Consider the following 21824-nt stretch of genomic DNA (forward strand, 5'->3'; position numbering starts at 1 on the left):
GTTGTTCATTGCTACAACTGCTGTGCTCTACAGACTGCCAGCCAAGTGGTGGCTAATAGATAAGTACGTATGGAATGAATGTTCATTCATGATGAATGCCATGATTGTTCTTGAAAAATATCAGACTATGCTTAAATACCAGTATTTTTGCATCTAAATTATTATGTCAGTTGAGCTCCACAAATATGTCACATTTTAACAGTCTCAAGTAAAAGTACAGGACCTATCTAGCACACAGTAAGCATTTAACTAATTGTTATTGAAGGCATATACGAATGAAAAAAATGAATACTACTAGTTATGAATTATATTCAATATAGTATCAAGATAATATTTTACTACTGTGATATATGTAAATATAACTTCTTATTCTGTTTGATAATCAATTAAAAATATTTATTGAACATCCTCCCTTTTTTTGTTTTTATTTGTTCATGTTTTACTTTAAGGATTCATTCATATTAAACACTGCCTGTTAGTTTTGAATAGAATGTGGTCTGGGCTGCAATAAATTGAAGTGTTTTTTTTCTTTTTTTCAGTTAGGAAAGTAGGATTAAGGAAAAATAAGGTGTGAATAATAAGATAAGTTCAAAATATTTTCTACAATTACCAAATATAGACTAAACTCTTAGTATGGAGTTTGCTAACAGTCAAAAAATGAAACACGATGTGCTATTATATCTAATTTGTTCATAGGATAATAATGTAAATTAGTTGTAAAAGCCTGTTTTTTTGTTTGTTTGTTTGTTTGTTTTGTAACACTGAGACTTGAGAGTTTCTCTGTGGTCCTGACAAAAATGTAATGAGTGTCAATGAGCGAGCACTGCTACTTCCTTCTTATATCTCTGACCAAATGTGCTATTTCGGATGAAGTTTTTTTAGAGGTCTGGATTCAGTGATAAAATATAGAGTAAACTTAATAAGCATAAATTTCTATTTAGCTGCTCCATAAGTGAAAGGGAATGACCACTATGCATAATTCAGAATTCGGCATGATTTGCAAAGGAGCGCAGTGCGAGCCTGACTTCCTGAGTTCAAACCCCATCTCTATCACTCTCCAACTATATGACCTTAGGCAAGTTACTTAAACTCTCTGAGCCTCAGTTCCCTTACCAGTAAAATTAGTTTATTAACTTTACTTTCTTAAAGGAATCAAGAGAACTAAATGAGTTAACAGTGTATAAAGAGCTTAGCACGTGGCACATATCAGTACTCTATAATGCTTCCTCTGATCTCCAGTATTATTAGTAAAACGTAAGTCGAATTAGATCATTCTTCTGCTCAAAAAGCCTCCAGTAACTTCCTGTTTCACTCAGAGTACAATCCAAAGTGCTCACAACCTCCTACAATGTGTTATACCATCTGGCCTCCCTCTGCTTCTCCATCCTCATCATCCCACTCTTCTCCTGCCATGCTGGTATCCTTGATATTGCTTGGAACAAATTGTCCACACCCTGGAATCAGAGACTGTATTTGCTTCCTGCTTCTCCTGGAACACTAGGCTTTTAATTATCAGCATGGCAAGCACTCCACCTTTTTTACATACCACTTTCTTAGTGGGATTTGGCTTGATCTCACTTCTTAAAACTGTACCCACCCCACTGCCACACCCTATCTTCTTTACTGCTCTCTTTTTCTTTCTCACTTATTATCACCTGCTATACTATTTATTAGTGATTTATTTTGAAAACATTGTTGTTTCCCTGTACATACTATAAATTATGTCTTTATGTATTTTTTGCTCATTTATTTATCAACAGCCACTGGAAAAACTGTATCATACTTCATAAATATATGTTAAATGACTGAATAAAAATAATGACATCAGCGTAGTTAAAACATTGTATTATTTTGTGACTTACTTCCCATCAGCGATGTTAACAGTTCTGAAGAGGGGATAGTCTTCTGGGGCAGGTTTTCCAGTGTGGTCTTCAAACAGAAAAACAGGTGATCTTCCAACCTCAACACCGATTTGCTGAATACCATGCTCATTATATATAGATAAAAGGAAAGACTGAATTCCCTTTTTTGGTTTCACTGTAAATAATATTGAAAAGTCTTCTGGAAAAGGTCCACCTGAGAAGAAAAGGCCAAAGAGTTAGAAATTTCCAACGTCCAATTTCTACATTGTTCCTAGATCACTGTAGTATTTTTGAACTTTCTACCTGGCCTTTATAAATCAACTAACTTTGAATAATAAACAGATTAATAAATAAATAGGGGTCTTCTATTAAGGTTTCTCTTCAATTTTTATCCAAGCTATAGTCAAACTTTAAAGCCACTCACTTAAAGCACTTAAAGCACAATGGCTATATGAAATTAAATTTGATTTAGGCAACAGGATCATGATACCAGTAAATATCAAACACATAGCCAGTACACTTAAAACACTTATTTAAGTACTAATTTTGGCATAAAGTTTGTATGTTTTGGCTTTGTCTAGTCTGTAGCCATATATTCCCACTTTAAAGAAGCATTGTAATGACCTAATTTACAAATGTATTATTTTTGTTGTTTCTTTAAAAGCTTAAGAGTTTTCTATTGGTTCTTAATATCAAACAATGCAGTTTCACTGCCTATTGGTTCTTATTAAAGAAGTGTATGTCATTATGAGCTAGAACTGTAAGGTAATTGACTAACTTGATTTTAAATTCAAGAAGGTAGAATCTGTTTTTCTTTCTTTCTCTCTCTCAATCATGTGCCAAATATCTAGCATACAGTGTGATCTACATTGGTACTTACAAATGTATCATTTAAACAATTACCCTAAGTATATCTCAAATAATTAAGCAAAGAATACTGATATTTTTATAAAACACTGCATGTTAAGTTGTGGATTTTATTTTTCAAAATAGTTTTGCAAATATATCTTATTTGATCCTCTTACTACTCTGGCATATAAATAAAGCAAGCATTATTATTTGAGAAATGAGATGCTTTTAGTTTAAAAGTTGTCTTTTTACAAAACCATTGTGTATGTGCATGTGTAATCAACAATATCTAGCCCAATATCAAGACCTTCCTTTTTCAATCCATTCATTCCAAATTCTATTACAGGCAGTAGTATAAATCTATAAAAGAAATATGAATATGTCTGTCTTGGATTCAAGTTCAAACAATTGTAGATCAGCAATTCTACCACCAAGAATGTATGTGGAGAGGATGCATATGTGTAAACGTATTATGCTTTCAAATCACCAAACCACTATTTATAATAGTAAAATTTTAAAATAAGCTGCAATGATTGAAACTGGTTAAATAAAATACGAATATGTATGTAATAGAATCTTATGAAGCCACGTAGTAGAAAGACATTTTATGAAGTGGAAATTATTAAAATGTATTACAAAAGAAAAAACAGCAAGAGGCTTTAATACATTTTTATGCTATAAATGTATGCATAGAGTAGTTAACTGGAAGACAGTACAGTATCTCAAGTGAAAGTTCTGAATCTTGTCAGATCATTTGGCTCAAATCCCAGCCCTACCACATCCAAATAGGATTACATTTAACTAAAAAGCATTTACAAAGCAAAAGAAAAATTTAACAAATGAAGAGACAACCTATAGAACAGGAGAAAATATCTGCAAACTATGCATCTGATAAGGGGTTAATATTAAAAATATGTAAAGAACTCAAACAACTCAATAGAAAAAAAAATAATCCAATTAAAAATGGGCAAGATGTCTGAATAAACATATCTCAAAGAAGACATACAAATGGCTACTGGGTATATGAAAAAAAATGTTCAACATCATTAATCATTAGCGAAATGTAAATCAAAACCACAATGAGCTATTACTCCACTCCAGTATGAATGACAACTATCAAAAAGTCAAAAGATAAGTGTTGGTGCAGGTGTAGAGAAAAGGAAACAGTTTCATACTATTGGTGAAAATGTAAATTAATACATCCATATAGAAAATAGTAAAAAGTTTCCTCAAAACATTAGAGCTAGTGCCATCAATCCGACTACTGAATATACATACAAAGGAAATGAAATCAGTATGTCAAAAACATATGCACTCCTATGTTATATTATCCATCAATCCTACTACTGGGTATATGCACCAAGTAAATGACATCAGTATGTTGAAGGGATATCTGCAGTCCAATATTTATTGCAACATTATTCGTAATAGTCAATATATGGAATCAACACACCATCTCCTAGCCACGTGTTCTTAGCAAATAAAATCCTACTTGCCCTTCCTATCCATTGACTGGCCTAATAATTTAATCTGCCCCATGGAACTACTGTGGAAATTATATGAGACTGTATCATAAAGAAAGCAGTCAGATAATGTTGATTATATAGCTTTTATCACTTAAATATATAGTATTAAAATTAATTATATAAAATTAATGATTTTAAATAACTACCACATTGGAATGCAGAACACACTGACCCTGAGATAATGAGCCAAAGTATAAAAATTATAACCTGTAATCTGAGTATTTCTAAAAGTTTTTAATTGGTATATTTTTCTTTGTTTTCCTCTCTTCAAAATTCCCATCCCTTTATCTATTAAGGATGCTTTAAGAAATGCAGCAGAGTGCACATAAATAGAAAAAGCAACTTACCTTTTTACTTTTAATTTTTTAATTCTATTTTTAAAATATTTTATGAACTTAATAATCATTTTAATTTTTTTTATTTTCAAAGTCAGAAAAAAGTTCATTTTATTCTTTATATTTTCAGTTTGTTCTTGTTCACCACAAAGTATTGCAAAACAGAAAATATATTGGAAGAATCAGTGAACAATCAAAATAAATGTATTTCAAAGTATTTTAAAATGTCCTTCCATGAAAACTGTACTGTGCTGTTTTGTAACGTTTAAATCCCTTGATTTATATTTGTTTCCTCTTGTTAGAAAATAGTTTCATATGAAGATAGGAAACTCAAATTTTCTCAAGCAGAGATAATATAGGATAATATGAAGAATTTAAATGATAAATCGCTGCCGAGAAGATCCCAAAGTGCCAGAAAGGACCATTTGATAACATAAAATATATGGAGCAGAACAGACCTAGATTATATATTGACCACAATGTAACTTGGTCAACTCAGAGAGTCTCTGTGAAATTCAGTTTCCTCCTCTGTTAAATAAGGATGAGAACACTTGTGAATCAACCAATCATAGATAACTGGTATGTATCAAATGGAGGCAAGCACAGTTAACAAGTTACTTGCTCTGAAAATATGAGGCTCAAAAATTGTCATTTCACCACTCAATTCCCTTTCTCCACATTATCATGATTTCTAGATAATTAGTGTTATTAGGTCAATTAGTGCTCTCATGGAAGGAAAAACAAATATTCAGCAAGTACTTTTCAGTACCATTACGAAAAACTGCCAGCTGATATTTTAAAAAAAATCTCTAGTTTCAGTAGAGATAACTGTGAGATGTGACTAAATTTTCTCATATTTTAGCTAAGAATGACATGCAAAAATAAAGCAAAATTATTTTCAAAAAAAAGTATCTCTTTCAACAGAAACATTTACCTTAATGTTAGGAAAACCTGCACGAAGTATGTTTAAATCCAAATGCCCATTAAATTAACTTAGGTAGTCATTAAGGGGAAAGATTCCGTCCTATACCCTAGTCACGATGAATAACCTCTATATGATTACATGTAGAAATAGGCTAGATATAAAATGCTGTCTCCATATATTATGTTCTAATAAAGTAATGAATTACTAAATGCTCAAATAAGCATATTTTCACAGAAATGTGATTGTGCTGAATTACAATTGGCAATTATTAAATTATTTGTTATTTTCATTACATTACTTTGGTGACCACAAAGTATTTGGTGTCTGATATATGAAAGAATTGCATTTTACCATATAATTGGGCATTATCTAACCTGATAAAAATACTAATTAGTAAAGAAATACTAAAAGTAGTATTAGTAGTAGCAAAAGTAGTAATAATTTTAGTAGTAATAATAATAAAGTAAACATACCTGGAAATAACTGTTTTGTTGGGGCACTGAGTTGTGCTTGCTTTGAAACTCTGTAAGCAGTATCTGAGCCTTTAGAATTCTTTCTGTTTGTGCAAAACCCCGTTGTTTTTGATATTCCCTCTGGAGAATTGTGAAAATCTAGTGCTTTTAGTACATCAACTGGAGCAGCTGAAAAATAAGCAAACAATAAAAAAAACTAGAACTGAACAACTATCTGATATAACAATGAGTATTTTTAACACAGGATAGTATGTCATTTCATACCTTGAATCTATTTATCACTTGCCATGCTTCCCTAACATTTAGGTGGGAGTTTGGGGAGTGGGGCAGCAGGTAGTAATATAAACCATAACAACATTCTCAGATTCAAAATATCTCAAATCTGTAATCAAATTTTGGTTAAGCAACACAGAAGGGGTGTGTGTGTGTGTGCACGCACGCGTGTGTGTATACAGGCATGTGTGCATCTGGAATTTAAAATTTCGTATATATGAATTTATAAACATTCATATGTATCTTGATTATAATTCATAAAATATTTAATAATTCCAAGTAATAACATTATGTAGAATTTAAGTGAAAGTTAGCATTTGTATTTTCTAACAGAGTTACTAATAAACTATTCATAATCTAAACAGGTGATTTTGAAGATTCAAATTTACAATGGATATTATATAAACACTGTAAAATGTGCACCTACTTAGTCATTTTGTATACACAAAGAGAAGTTGAAAGAAAGGTGTTAAAAAAATAGGCGGCACAATACAATGCCTTTTTTAGTCCTTTCCTGTGTTAATTATTTACAAATTATATACAGGTACAAATGCATGTGCACAAAGGTTTATGTATCTATCTATATGTAACTTATTGATTTGTATTCTCTCAACTTACCAGTTACTTCATGGATATTACTACATACTTCATGATTTAGACTGAAAGTCCCTAAAGATGAATAATTTAGTAATTGTGCCCCTCCACATTTTTATGTAGCCTTAGATTATGTAATACTAGGTTGTTTGTCAGTAAAAGCATAAATTTCCCAAACCTAATTCATTCCAGGTACTTGTAGCTACTCTGAAGTGGTCAATATAGTATATGTTTGGAAACTTAAACTTTCCTTTGTAAGTGTGATCCATTTGTATAAACATCTTTATTGGGCTATAATTCACATACCATACAAAACATCCATTTAAAAGGGTACAGTGGGTTTTGGCATATTATACTATTATTATTTTTAACTGTGATCAATACATATAACATTAAATTTGACATTTTAGGTTTTTTAAGTGTACAATTCAGTAGCATTAATTACACTCATAATATTGTACAACTATCATTCTTATCTATTTCTGAAAATTTTTCATCAACCCAAACTTCATCACCATTATGCAATAACTCCTCATTCCTTCCACCTCCTACCCCTGACAACTTCTTATATACTTTCTGTCTCTAGTTCCTCATTCAAAAAAGTTCATTTAAGTGAACTCATACAGAAGTGCCATATGACCCAGCAATTCCACTCCCACGTATATGCCCAAAATAATTGAAAGCTAGGACTCAACCAAATATTTGAACACCAATGTTCACTACAGCATTATTCACAAGAGCCAAAAGGTGGAAACAATCCAAGTTTCTTTCAACAGATGAATGGATTAACCAAAAGTAGTCTGTATGATGAAATACTATCCAGCCGTAAAAAAGATGGCTGATACATGACACAACATGGATTAACCTTCAAACAGTACACTACATGAAATATGCCACTTAGAAAAAAAAAAAAACACTTTATCATTTTTAGATCTTCAAGTTCTCTGGTCCATAATTACATATCTATTTAGGTCACTAAGCAAGTCAGGATATGAATAATGCAGTTCAAGTATTATTATAAAAACAGACTTTAGAACCCATATTACTCAATGTATAGTAAGTCCTCACTTAACGTCCTCGATAGGCTCTTGCAAACTTCGACTTTAAGCAACTGAACTTTAATGAAACCAATTTGACCATAGGCTAATTGATATAAACCAAAGTTAAGTTCCTACAGTCTATTTCCAGTCACAAAAAACACCACCAAACTTCTAAATAAAGACTGAAAACATTTTTCATATTGAACATTGAACTAAATGTGAGCTATACATACACTTAAGAACGATTAATGAAAACAAAATAATTATCCAATTTCTGGTGAATCAATGAATGACGGTGGTCATAGTAGGGCTGGGTTAAATTAAGGTATAAACGTTCAAAAAGTGAAAATTGTAAGGAGCATGTCCTTCCACATGCAGTTCAGAATCAATCACAAATATGATGAGCTCTGGGTGCTTTTGTACTGCATTATTTATCATGTGCATTTGGATAATTATGGTATAGTTTATATATTTTTATTTGACAATAATTTGTATTCGTTCATTAATTTGTTCATTCATTTTCTAACCTGCTTATCCCAGTTCAGGGCCCCAGATGGTTGGAGCCCAACCCAAACATTCAGGACACAGGGTGGGAACCAGCCCTGGACAAGACACCATCTCATGGTAGGACAAACATACTCACTCAACCAGACTGCGACCATTTAGAGACAGCAATTCTCTGTACACATTTTGGGGATATGGAAGGAAACCAGAGTGCCCAGTGAAATCCCATGCAGACATAGGGAGAACATGTAATTGCCACATAGTGGCCCTGACTGGGAAGGACTTTTTTTTTTTCTTATCAACACTATAACTAAACGAGTTGAACAAAACAACATTATTTGAGTACTTGCTTGACTTACATTCTATTAGCTTCATACCTGTATTCAAAAACAAGCAAAACATTCAGAGTAGACCATATGCTGGCCAAATAGCATTCAGCATGCCTGAGATACAAAATTATAATGGTGTTCAAGAACATTTTTTTGCACTAGTCCTGCTTGGCTATGTTTTTAGGCCAATAGGATATCTGTTTTTTATGTGTTCTTTTCTCTTACCTCATAACTAAGAAAATGATAATCATAATAACTGCCAGGGAGAGCCTAATATGTGCCAGTCGCTAGACTAAGTTCTTTACAGGGATTAACCCTCACAAACCATATATTCTTATCCCTCCTGTGCAGAGAGAGATTTGAGAACCAGAGAGCAAACTAAGATTACTCTTAACATCTGTGTAAATACCAACTCTATGCTCCTTCCACTTCACCACTCAAACTGCTATACCCCAAAATAAAAACTCTGCAAAAAAAACTTAAAACATACATATAATATGTTAATGTCATTTGAGCCAGTTAATTGTTTCCCAATGATGTTCATATTTATTTTAAACTAAACTCATTACTTGTTCTAGTAAATAAATGACTCTGAAGAAGAATGTTTCTGAAAACCACAGCACTTTATCTGCTTAAATTATCTCATCTTTTTGCTCTGAAGCCACTCTCCAAAGTAGAACTGAATAAAGACTTGAGGATAGACATTAACACATCTATGAAGGCTGTAATCTTCCTGGGGAAAAAAAAAAAAAAAAAAAAAGAATGCATCCCCACTGTCATAGTCACAATTGGACAGAGGTAAATAACACATAAAATGGACCGCAAAGTCTACAATATATCTTTTAACACCATGACTTTCTCCAAGTGTACATACCTCAAAAAACAATACAAGTAGAGACATATAATAAAGGTTTCAACCAAGCTTTTTCTTTTTCCAAAAAGTCATCTCAAGTTACAAAAAAGTAAAACTCCATTAATTAAGTCCTTAAGATTATTTTATTTCAAGTGAACTAAATAATGAATTAAGCTACTTTGAAATTCTGTTATTTGATCTCATAATCCTCATACACATTGCATTTAATAAATTGTCATTAAATGGATTCTACTGTTTTATACACATACATACATATATGTTGGAAAGCTATTCTTTGTATTTGGCTAACTGCAACTGTTCAAAGATTTAAAGAAATAATTTTATGGCTAAATATTATACATGAAAAAAGTAAAATTTCCATATTCAAAGTAATTATTAAAGGACCTTAATATTTTAATTATCTCTGTGTTGCCAACTGTTGGCACAAACCATGTGTATGCAATTCAGGTGTATCCAATTCAGCACGTGTTGTTCAATTATGTTTTCCTGTCCTTTATTGAATAGCTACAGGTTTATTAAATGGGAGACTAGAATATCCAAGCCCATGTGCTACTAAAATAGCCATTTAACTGGGTTCCATACTTTTTCCCATCAATATTCATTCCACCAGCTTGATTAAGCTTCCAAAAATCCATGTCTCATGTCACTCTTCTGCTTAAATTCCTTCAAAGAACCCCACTGACTCTCAAATGATTTCCACATTCCTTGAATATACAATTTGGATATCTGGACACTCCAACTTATCCTACCACTCTAATCTCACTGAATGAACAGTCTTATCTCTGATGAGTCCCTAATTCTGTCCTCATTCAGTTTTCTAGCCATACTAAACTCAGTCTTTCCAGAATCCACCATGTTCTCTGGCTTGCTTCTGGGCCTTTATAAATCCTACTCTCTGTTTCAAACACTTCACTCCACCTCACCTGAAGGAGTAGAAGAATATACCTGATAATGCATCTTCTGCAGAAAACATTCTCTATCTCCCAAAGCTGGGTTAGATCCGCTAACCTCTGTTATAGCACTTTTCACACTTGTTTTTAATTATTTGCCTTGTCTTTGTCAATTTTTGCAAACTAGAAAGGAACAGGTATACACACACAAACACACACAGACTACATAAAATGTTGGCTGAATGTGAAACACGATAATGTGAAAATATATGGAAGGAACTTCCTCTGAAATACTCAGGCTATCTAGCATCGAAACAAAATTTTTTTAGGTCCTAATATGTACTTTTTATTGTATTCTATTGACCTCTTAAACACCCCCACCCTTTCACTGATCGGTTTGATCCCAAGTCTTTGATCCTTTCTCCTTGTTGTTGCCTTCAGCATCCATATAGATTACTGATGTAACATCTCACAATACTTTGTTTCATCTCTAATTCCTTCTCTAAGCTTCTTTGCACACTTCCATGACCAGCAGTGAACAGCACCATTACAATGATAAAGGTAAGACTGCTTCTTAAGTCCACCTCTGCCTCTTAGCATCTGTGTGATTTGGACAGATTACTTACCTACTCCGGGTCTCCGTTTCTATACCAGTACAATGAGAATAACAAAAATATTTACTTCAAAGAGTCTTTGTCAGAACTAAATTGCTTTTTGTAACAATACCTTAGAATGCTGGTGGAGGAATCTATGCCTATGGGCTAAGATTTCCTTGCTGCCTATTTTTATATGGCACATGACACAAGAATAATTGTACATTTTACATGGTTGAAAAAAATCAAAGGATAATATTTTGTGACACATGAAAACTATATGAAATTTCAGCTTTCATAAATAAAGTTCTTATTGGCATATAGCCACACCCATTCATTTATATATTGTCCATAGTTGCTTTTGTATTGCAACAGAGTTGCATAGCTGTAACAGAGATTGTGTGCTCACAACAGCTAAAATATCTACTACCTAGCCCTTTTAAGCTGAGTCCTGAGAGATAAATAGGAGCTCCTCAATGGAGAAGAGAAGGAAAGAAACAGTATATATGGTAGCACAGATACAAAGAGAGTAAAGAGTTCAAGGAAACCACCCATGCTTGCCCAAGGAGACATCAACACTAAGCAAATTTAGCTCTCCAGATTTGATGCACTATGGCTGCTGAGGAACACTGGAGAAAAATCATATCTTCATCATGCGTTCACTGCCACAAACTCCAAGAGCCATCTACTTGCCCACCCTTACTTTTATTACTAGAACTGGAATAACTTTCAGTTTCTAAAATGTACCTTGCTGTCTTTTTTTTTTTTTTTTTTTTTTTTTGAGACGGAGTCTTGCTCTGTCGCCCAGGCTGGAGTGCAGTGGCGCAATCTCGGCTCACTGCAAGCTCCGCCTCCCGGGTTCACGCCATTCTCCGGCCTCAGCCTCCCGAGTAGCTGGGACTACAGATGCCCACCACGCGCCCGGCTAATTTTTTCTATTGTTTTTTTTTTTTAGTAGAGACGGGGTTTCACCATGGTCTCGATCTTCTGACCTTGTGATCCGCCCGCCTCGGCCTCCCAAAGTGCTGGGATTACAGGCGTGAGCCACCGTGCCCGGCCCTTGCTGTCTTTATCTGTAGATTTTTTCCATTCCTTCCTCAATTGGTTAAGGGCAGTTGACTTATTTTTCAATCCTGTCAATAGAATCACCTGGAGAGTTTTTAAAACCTATGAATGCCTGGAACCCACCCCAGAGCTAATAAAGTAGAATGATTGGGTACAGACATCCATATTTTCTGAGTTTCCCAGGTGAGTCCAATGTGCGGCCAGGGTTGAAACTTGGTGACTTCAGACCTAGTCAACCTTTTGGTGTAAATATAAGCATGCCTTATTCTAGGAGATTTATTCTTAGCCCTTCCAGGAGGATAATGTGACCTCTTTATATGATCCCAGTGTCCTGTATTTCCCCTTAGATCACCTTACACTATTTTGTTTGCTTGCTTAATTATGTCTTTGACTTTAGGCTATATGTTCTCAGGCACCGCATCTGTCTAAATTATGGTCATGATTTTCTTGTTACATACTCACATCAGCTAATATTTCTCTCTCTCTGTTAAGCATGGAATTTATTGTTTAACATCTGCCTCCCTCGATACACTGTAAACCCTCTGACAGTGAACATCAGTGCTATTGATATTCACTATTAAATTGCAAAGACATAGCAGCTGAAGCACAGTATATAATCAATAGAGAAATGTTTAATGGATGAATAAATTAGTAGCTACAACCTGTCTCATAGTTGAAGCATTTTTCCTACCAATCTGAGACAGGAAAGGAAGAGGATTGGAAGTGACCTTTACCAAGAACTTGAAGAGGTTTCCAAGTTTGTTTGTTGCCATTGTTTGATTCAGGTGTGGCAAGAATATAGGTGTGAAGTAGTGCGGTGGCTCACGCCTGTAATCCCAGCACTCTGGGAGGCCGAGGTGGGTGGATCAGGAGGTCAGGAGTTCAAGTCCAGCCTGGCCAACATGGTGAAACCCTGTCTCTACTAAAAATACAAAAATTAGCCTGGCATAGTGGTGCACACCTGTAATCCCAGCTACTCCAAAGGCTGAGGCAGGGGAATATCTTGAACCTGGGAGGCAGAGGTTTCAGTGAGCCAAGATCACGCCACTGCACTCCAGTCTGGGACAGGGCGAGGCTTTGTCTCAAAAAAAAAAAAAAAAAGAAAGAAAAGAAAAAAGAAAAAAAAAAAGCCTTCCTAATGTAGATACTTTCCCAACTTCTTGAGAGTCACTTATTCTTACCCTGTACCTTACATCACAGACTATATATGAGGCATACCATTATGGAACTAATAAAAATAAAATAATACAGAAGAAAGTTCTCAGCCATCTTCCACTCAGTCAAAAAACCAGTATTGCTACTATGAGCATGTGGTAGTGAGATGTAGGACTCACAAAAGAGAAAAGGATAGACAATTGATTATTTCTTATAATTTTCCTACTACTAATATTCTGCCATATTTCAAAATCATGATGGCTCTTAAGAGCGAGCCTAAAAACTGGGACATGCCGAGCATATAAACAACAACTAATAACTAGCTTCCACAGTGAGAACTGCCCAATAACTAACCCAAATTCAGCATTTATTAGTTCTATGACTTTGGATAAGCTATTTACCTCTCCAAGACTTAGTTTTCTCAATTCAGCCTCATTTTGAGAATTAAATGCTATAAAGAATTTTAAACTTAGAATGGTGTCTAATACATAATACATATTCAATAAAAATATTATCTAAAATGATTATTCCTGGAAAATGTCTACCTTTTTGAACATCTTTAATGCTTCCAATGAACACAATCTGCATTTCCCTAGAGCTATAATTAAACTGATTCCTGTTATCTGCTTCCTCAGACTACCTTGGGAAGGTTCTCTGCAGTTGAATAGAATACTAAACAGTTTTCATCTGTAAATGTCCATTCAAAATCATCCATAAAAATTATGTACTTCTTAGCAATCTCTTCGGCATGTTCATATGTTATTTCAGATACAAACAACCTCGGGAGGTTTCCTGGAATTTAGCTTAAGCAACCAAATAGATCTTAAATTTATATTTTCATGCTCAGCACTTCATTACTCCCTGTAGTACAAACTGACATTAATACACTGATATCATTAGCATTTTTCTCTTTTCATTATTTTTTTCCTTGCATTGCATAGAAATTGATATAAGTATAGCTTAAACACAGTAGGCCTGATATGAGCTATTTACTAAAGATTTAAAAATGTAATATTGTAGACCCTTTTCTCTGACACTATTCTTTCATTTATTTTAGATACATATATTCCACATAACAACCGTGAATTATATATGAATATAAAATATTAGAAGATTAAGCACGTTGACCTAAATACTCCTATATTTAAAAAGATATAGAAGTTCGTATTCAAATGATGATGTGACACAAATAATGCCAATAAAAATTACATAAACTTCTTACCCTCAGCAGAACCCTTTTTGGATGAAATTACCAGATGTTTGATTTGTATGTTACAATCTAATCTTTGTAGTCAACACAAGTGCAAAATTAAAGAAATGAACTAAATACATTAGTAAACTGTAAGATTATATATGAAGCCCTTGCAGTTGTATAGTTTACATTAATTAGTACAGGACATGGGAAGCGTTCCATAATACTATTTAGAGTTCAATTTTCCCCAAAGGGTTCTATAATCAACTAAGATGTGTTGTCATTAATAATGCTCTGTTTACTTAATCTATTTCTCCACATGTACACTAATATACACACAAATACTACAAATAAACAAATGTATACAAACTGGGTATTTCATATTCAAACAGTGAATAGCACCAAACTGAGAATGACATAAGAAAGAAACATAAATCAGTAACCTGGAGTTTTAGGAATTTTAGTGTTAATTTCATCAAAACAAACACCTAACAAGCCCATTAGTACTACCTTCTCAGAAAATAGAAATCCAATGAACAAATGTAAATGTACTTTCTTACAATTTCAGGAAAATTCCAATTTAAAACAAAACCAACTGCATAGTAAAATTCATAATTAGAAAGGTCAAGAAACATACATAGTAAAATATTCTGAAGTGCAATTAATGAAAAAAGTGTGACTTCCAGCAAAATCAACTGTATCAGCATCCCATTGTGGCCTGTTTATAATTCTAACCTATTTAGGGATTGGGAGAAATACAGTTGACCCTTGAACAATACTAGTTTGAAATGTATAGGTCCTGTTATCTGTGAATTTGTTTCAATACACAAATTTAAAATTTAAAAAACATTTTTGGAGATTTGTGACAATTTGAGAAACCTTCCAGATGAACAAAGTAGCCTAAAAATATCAAAAACATTAAGAAAAAGTTAAGTATGTCATGAACGCACAAAATATATGTAGATACAAGTCTTTTATGGTTTACTACCACAAAATAGAGACAAAGTATAAGAAGCCAAAATTTGTCAAATCTTATGCACACAAACACAGATCATACATGGCACCATTATACATGGCACCATTCATAGTGGAGCGAAATGTAAACAAATGTAAAGATGCAGCAATAAATCAAAACTGAGTAAGATTAACTGAAATGCATACTGTATACTGTAATCATTTGTTAGCCACCTCCTGTTGCTATTGTGGTGAGCCGAAATGTGGCAAGTATCTGCTTAAATATCATCTCCACACGAGCAGTGGATCTCTCTAGGAAATTGCCTATCTCTGTAAAAAGTGATCTCTCAGGGTTCTCGTGTCCTTTTCATCATGTTTAGTGCAATATTGTAAACCTTGAAAAGCACCAGGGAACCTATCTGAAGTGCCACTAATGTTTTACATACTCCCGAGAAGCAGAGAAAAGTCCACACACACACACACACACACACACACACACACACACACACAAAGTTGAATTGTTTGATATGTACTATAGATTGAAGTCTGCTGTGGTTGCCTGCCATTTCAAGATAAATGAGTCCAGCCTAAGGATCATTGTTTAAATAAAAAAATTTAAAAAAGAAAGAAAAGAAAAGAAATCTATGAATCGGTCACTGCATCTATGCCAGTAATTTGCAAAAATCTCACAGTTTTGCAAAGCATCTTTTTTAAAAATCTTATATTGAAAATGCAGCTTTATGTGGGTGAGGGGGGCTATGAGAAAACCATTATGTAACTATGAAGCTCAATATGATTCAAGAAAAAGTGAAGTTGTTATATGACAACTTAAAGCAAAAGCAAGGTTAAGAATCTAAAGCTGAAGAATTTAATGCCAACAAAGGGTTGTTTGATAATTTTAGAAAGAGGTCTGGCTTTAAAAATGTCAAGATAACAGGAGAAGCAGCTTTCATTGATGAACAGGGAGCGAACCATTTCCCAGATACCACTAAGAAAACCACTGAGGAGAAAGGATACCTGCCTGAACAGGTTTTTTCATGCATATGAAACAGCCCTATTCTGGAAAGAAAAAAAAAAAAAATTCCACAAAGGATATTTACTAGGAAGGAAGAAGAGCAAGCACCAAGATTTAAGGTAAGAAGCAATAGGCTAATTCTACTGCTGTGCAAATTCAGTCAGGTTTATGAGGAGGGCAGCCCTTATCTATAAAGTTGCTAACTCCAAGCCTTGAAAGGAAAAGATAAACATCAACGCCTGTCTTTCAGTAGTACTACAAGAAGGCTTGGACAAGAACTCTTTTTCTGGAGTGGTTCCATCAATATTTTGTCCTTGAAGTCGGAAAATATATTGCCAGTAAGAAACTGCCTTTTAAAGTTCTTTTGATATTGGACAATGCCCCTGGCCACCCACAACCCCATGAATTCAGTGACAAAGGTGTCCAAGCGGCCTACTTGTCCACAAATAGATCTGTAATTCAACCTCTGTGTCACAGGGTAATAAGAATCTTTAAGGCTCACTCACATGGTACTTTACGGAAAGCACTGTCAAAGCTTTGGAGGAGAACCCTGATAGAAAGAACATCATGGAAGTCTGGAAGGGTTACATCATTGAAGATGTCATCATTGTTACAGAGAAAGCCTTGAAAGCCATCAAGCCTGAAACAATAAATTCCTCCTGAAGAAAACTGTGGCCATATGTTATCCGTGGCTTCATAGGATTTGCAGCAGAGCAAATCAAGGAAATCAGGAAAGAGATTGTGGACTTGGTAAAAAAAAAAAAAAAAAAATGTGGAGGTGTGGGGGTAAAGGGTTTCAAGGTATGGATCTTGGAAAAATTCAAGAGCTAATAGACACCACACAGGAGTAATTAGCAGAAGACAACTTGATGAGGATGAATGCTTCCAAACCAGTGTCAGAAGATGGGGAAGAAGAAATAGAAGAAGCAGTGTCAGAAAACAGATTGATATTAGACAATCTGACAGAAGTGGTCTGATTATTGAAGATTTCTTTTGGCTTCTTTTATCACATAGATCCTTCTATGATATGGTCACTAAAATTAAAGAAAACAGTGGAAGAAGGATTGGTATCATATGAAAACTTTTTTTAGAGATATGAAAAAGCATAAAGTAAGGCAGCAATTACAATGTATATCCCTAAAGTTACACTGGTGTGTCTCCAGCTCCTGCCTCCCCTTCCACTTCTTCTGCCTCTGCCATCCCTGAAACAAGATCAGCCCCTTGTCTTCCTCCTCCTCCTCAACATGAAGATGATGATGATAATAATGAAAATCTTTATGATGATCCACTTACATTTAATGAATACTAAATATATTGTCTCATCCTTATGTTTCTTAAGAACATTTTCTTTTCTCTATTATAAGAATACAGCATAAATTTATATATATATATATATATAACATGCAAAATATGTATTAATCAACTGTTTATTTCATCAATAAGGCTTCCTGTGAATGGCAGGTATTAGTAATTAAGTCTTGGGGAAGTCAAAAGTTATACATGGATTTTCAATGCACAGGTGGTTGGCTCCTCTTACCCTCATGTTGGTCAAGAGTCGACTCTACATAAAATACAGGATTCTGAATTTATCTTTAATTAAGGGCAATACTACTTTCTAGGTAGCCATCACTATGGTTCTCTTAAACCAACAAAACAAAGTACAAAATGCCACTACCATTTCTATAGAGCTGTCATTTCTCAGAACACCTGAATTAATATGCACAGTGTCCATCAAATAAGAAAAAATGCTTTACTGTGTAGAATTTGGCTCTCATATTGACTATGCATAACTGTGTAAAATGGAATAACACACTATGGGAATTATTGGATATAGATGGCCTAGATGCTGCTAACATCTGAAGGCTTAAATAATTTAAGGCAACATTTATATTCCAAAATTATCTAATTTCACATTTTACATAGAAAATTAACGCAAACTCAGTATCTTTCAATGCACCATTATTTTCTATACATGAAAAAATATTTGATTAGTACCAGGGAAAAAATGAATCAGGAAAAGATTATAGGGAGGGTTGCAAAGGCCTGGAAAATAATATCAAACAAAAAGAACAGGCAAGTCCTTAATAAGAAAATGATATTTGGGCAATGTCTACAACGTCATAGAAAGCTCCTCTATCCCGTTATTTTTGCAGAATAGGATTCTAAGCAAAAGGAAAAACAAGTGCAAAGAACCTAAGACAATAGTTGGCCCAGAATGTTGAAGGAAATGCAAGGAGACAAATATGTCTCCAACAAAGGGATCTTTTTTCAAAAAATTCTCCCCCATACCCACTTCCTAATATTTTGGCTCTCTTTTCTGCTCAGGTCCCTTCATTTGTACATTGGATATTTTCTCATGTAAATCTGTGTAGCAGAAAATATTGTTCAGTTTGGATAGAGAGCATGGAGAATTAACCAAAAAAAGATAGCTGAAATTCAGATTGAAGAAATTTAGTTCTGTGTAAAGTTATTTTAAACTCTGTATTATATAAAAGCCAATGTGAATATGTATGCACTCGATGTGAATATGTGAATAGTGCTATGAAAAAGATTGATGGCATGGACAAGAAAAGAAGAATGAAAGAGATGTGGTCAGAGAAGTAAAAGTGAGGGTACACTGAGAACTGAATGCATAGGTCTTGTGGAATGTTCAGGGAGACTAGATTTTATTCTAAATGGGATTTTAAAACCATTGGAAGGGTAAGGGGAGAAGGACGATGAGAATCAACTTTTTTTTTTTTTTTTTAAGAGCAATTTTGGGTTTACAGAAAATTGAGAGGAAGGTGCAGAGATTTTCCATTCAGTTTATGTTTTCAGACCACTGGGGCTGCTGTGTTGAGAAGAAAGTTTAGGCGCACTGGAGTGGAATCAGGCGGCAGTAGGGAAGTAACTGCAATTTTCCAGATATAAAATGTTGCTTTCTTAGACTTAGACAGAAAGTACGGGTCAGATTCTACATATATTCTGAAAGTGGAGCAGACAGGAGTTGCTGATAGGTAGAAAAGGAGATAAGAGAGAAAATGAGTCAAAGCTAACTTCAAGATTCGTAGCTGGAACATCATGATTGATTGGGTTGCCATTAAGTGAGATGGAGAAGACTAAGAGAAGAACAGATTTTAGGAGAGGAGTTCTGCAATTCAGTTTTGGGTATACTAAGTGTGAGATGACTTCATAAATACTGTTAGAAATCACTGAGTAGGCAGTCAAGTATGCAAGTCTGAAGTTCAGGGTAAAGCAGGATAGAAATAAAACTGTAGGAGTTGACCAATGCTATCCAGAGCTACAATTAATTAATCAATGACATGATTACTTTAAAATTCTGTTTGAATAATTTCCACTCAAAGAGACCTTTAACATTTAAAACAATGCTGACAATAAACAGTTGGTACTCTCATATAATCAAAATAGAGATCATGACTTCACATATTAATCCTAAGAAACAAAAATCATTATTTGCCTTTTTTTTAAAAGCTGTTATACTTTGGGTAATAACAAGGACAGTCATGTAAGGTTTAGAAATGCTAAGTGATGTTTTTGTCTTATAGCAGATTTTACTTTAACATTTCTTTCATACACCCTTATAGAAGTGGAGGTTTAGTTATATATTTGGCAAGACCATAGCTCCATATAAAGTGTGACTTAAATGTACTCATTACTATTGAGAACCCCAGGTAACTTTACAGTGGGGCTGGCTATTCCAGAAAAAACAGCATGACCCCAGTTCACTGACTGTCAGAGGATCCAATGGTAGTGGGACAACCAAGTTGTGTGTAGATATCAAAGCATGCACTGACCCTGCTAATTTGGCAGTTTACTTGTACTTTTCAATTAGTGGCATGTTTCCACGCTATGCAGAAAAACCTATCCTTAGGATCTTACGTTATGTGTCCCCTGCCTCCTTCCCGAGCACTATCTCACGTTTTACCCCCCACTGCTGCTTCTCCAGACACAATGCCATTTTTCAAGTCCTTTCTTCAAATCCCTTATGGTGTCATTCTCCCTTCATAAAGGCCTTCACATCACTTCCTGGAATGCTCTTTCCTCTTCACTTTAGTTAATTATTCAATGCTCAACTGGTACTTTCTCAGGGAAGCTTTCTTCGACCTTAGTGAACTTCTCTTCTGTATTCTCCAGGAACCATACACCTCTCCTTCAAAGCATCTAGCATAGCTGTAGTTTTATATTTACTTGTGCCACTATTTGATTAATTACTGTCTCCTCAAGTAGACCATAATCACTCTGAGGCAGGTTTGTAACTATCTTTGCCCACCAACTTCCTTTAGCTTATAATGAGCTTTTAACCTGTACTTGTTGAATATGCAATGAAATGAATGAATTAGTTTAGAATTTAGGAAGAGCATTTAATAGGTATTTAACAGATATTTGTTGAATAAGTAAATGAATAATTGCATGTATTACTTAGCTTTTCACTCCATGAGAATAGAGATCATCATACTGTCTGTATAGCCACAGCACTTAACACTGTGATTAACACAGAAGATAGTCATTTAACTTTTACGGTTATCGAACAGCCTCAATCCTGAACATTTTTATATCATAAAAGCTTGACCTGAAAATGGAAAGCAAAAATAGCATCACAACTCCGAGTATGGTGAAGAAAAGAACACAAACTAGTTGAGAGTGTGATATTTTAAAAGTATAGCATTTCTAATTTACAAATAACCAAGGCTGTTTAAAAAAAGGTGTATTATAAAACTAAAATTATACTTCCAATATAACCACTTGACTTTAATGCTGAGAAGAACAATATTTATTGGCATTTAGTTTATTACATTCTCTGGAGAGAATGATGAAAAGAAAGCATTTTCTACATTGTAATTAGTTGATTTCCTCAATTCAGTTACTGCAGAGCCACTACTGTTTAGCAACAGCATATTTATCAAATAATTTGCACATTATGATGAACAACCTTTCACTTGACTTCCAGTGCCTAGTTATACAAGCCAGACACATTTCTATTTATGTATATGTTTGTTTCCTATTACAGATGGTTTGTAAACCCCTGCTTCTGCATCAACATTATCTGTGAAACTTTATAAACCATCTATGCTTGGATGTCATAAAATACTATTTCATCAAAATCCCCAGCATTAGGATTGGAAATAATTGTGATACTAAGCCACGGACCCCTGTCCTCTTGACTTTATTGAAAATATCTTGCTTATGAGTTCATTCATTCAACAAATATTTATTGGCTATCTATTTTGCTCCAGATATGGTGACAGATGCCAGAATGATTTGCATCGGTGAAAAATATGTATTTCCTGCTTTCATTATGCCATCAAAAATGTTTTTAGATAAGTATTTGAGTTTTGGGTAAGTACAGTGTGCTTTATAATGTTATGCCAGGCTAAC

The 21824-nt window shown here is 34.1% G+C and overlaps 1 protein-coding gene across 4 annotated transcripts in view; it reads right to left on the minus strand.

Annotated features, from left to right (window-relative positions):
* Window positions 1-21824, minus strand: part of COL11A1 (collagen type XI alpha 1 chain) — a 218049-nt gene that overhangs the window by 186326 nt on the left and 9899 nt on the right. For all 4 annotated transcript variants that reach the window (XM_025398299.1, XM_025398280.1, XM_025398308.1 and 1 more), the window contains exons 2-3: window positions 5971-6138; window positions 1863-2076 (exon numbers count right to left, since the gene is read on the minus strand). In XM_025398299.1, coding sequence (XP_025254084.1) covers window positions 1863-2076; window positions 5971-6138 — 382 coding nt within the window. The remainder of the gene's footprint in view (window positions 1-1862; window positions 2077-5970; window positions 6139-21824) is intronic.

Source organism: Theropithecus gelada, chromosome 1 (genome assembly GCF_003255815.1).
Source record: "Theropithecus gelada isolate Dixy chromosome 1, Tgel_1.0, whole genome shotgun sequence".
Lineage (NCBI taxonomy): Eukaryota > Metazoa > Chordata > Mammalia > Primates > Cercopithecidae > Theropithecus > Theropithecus gelada.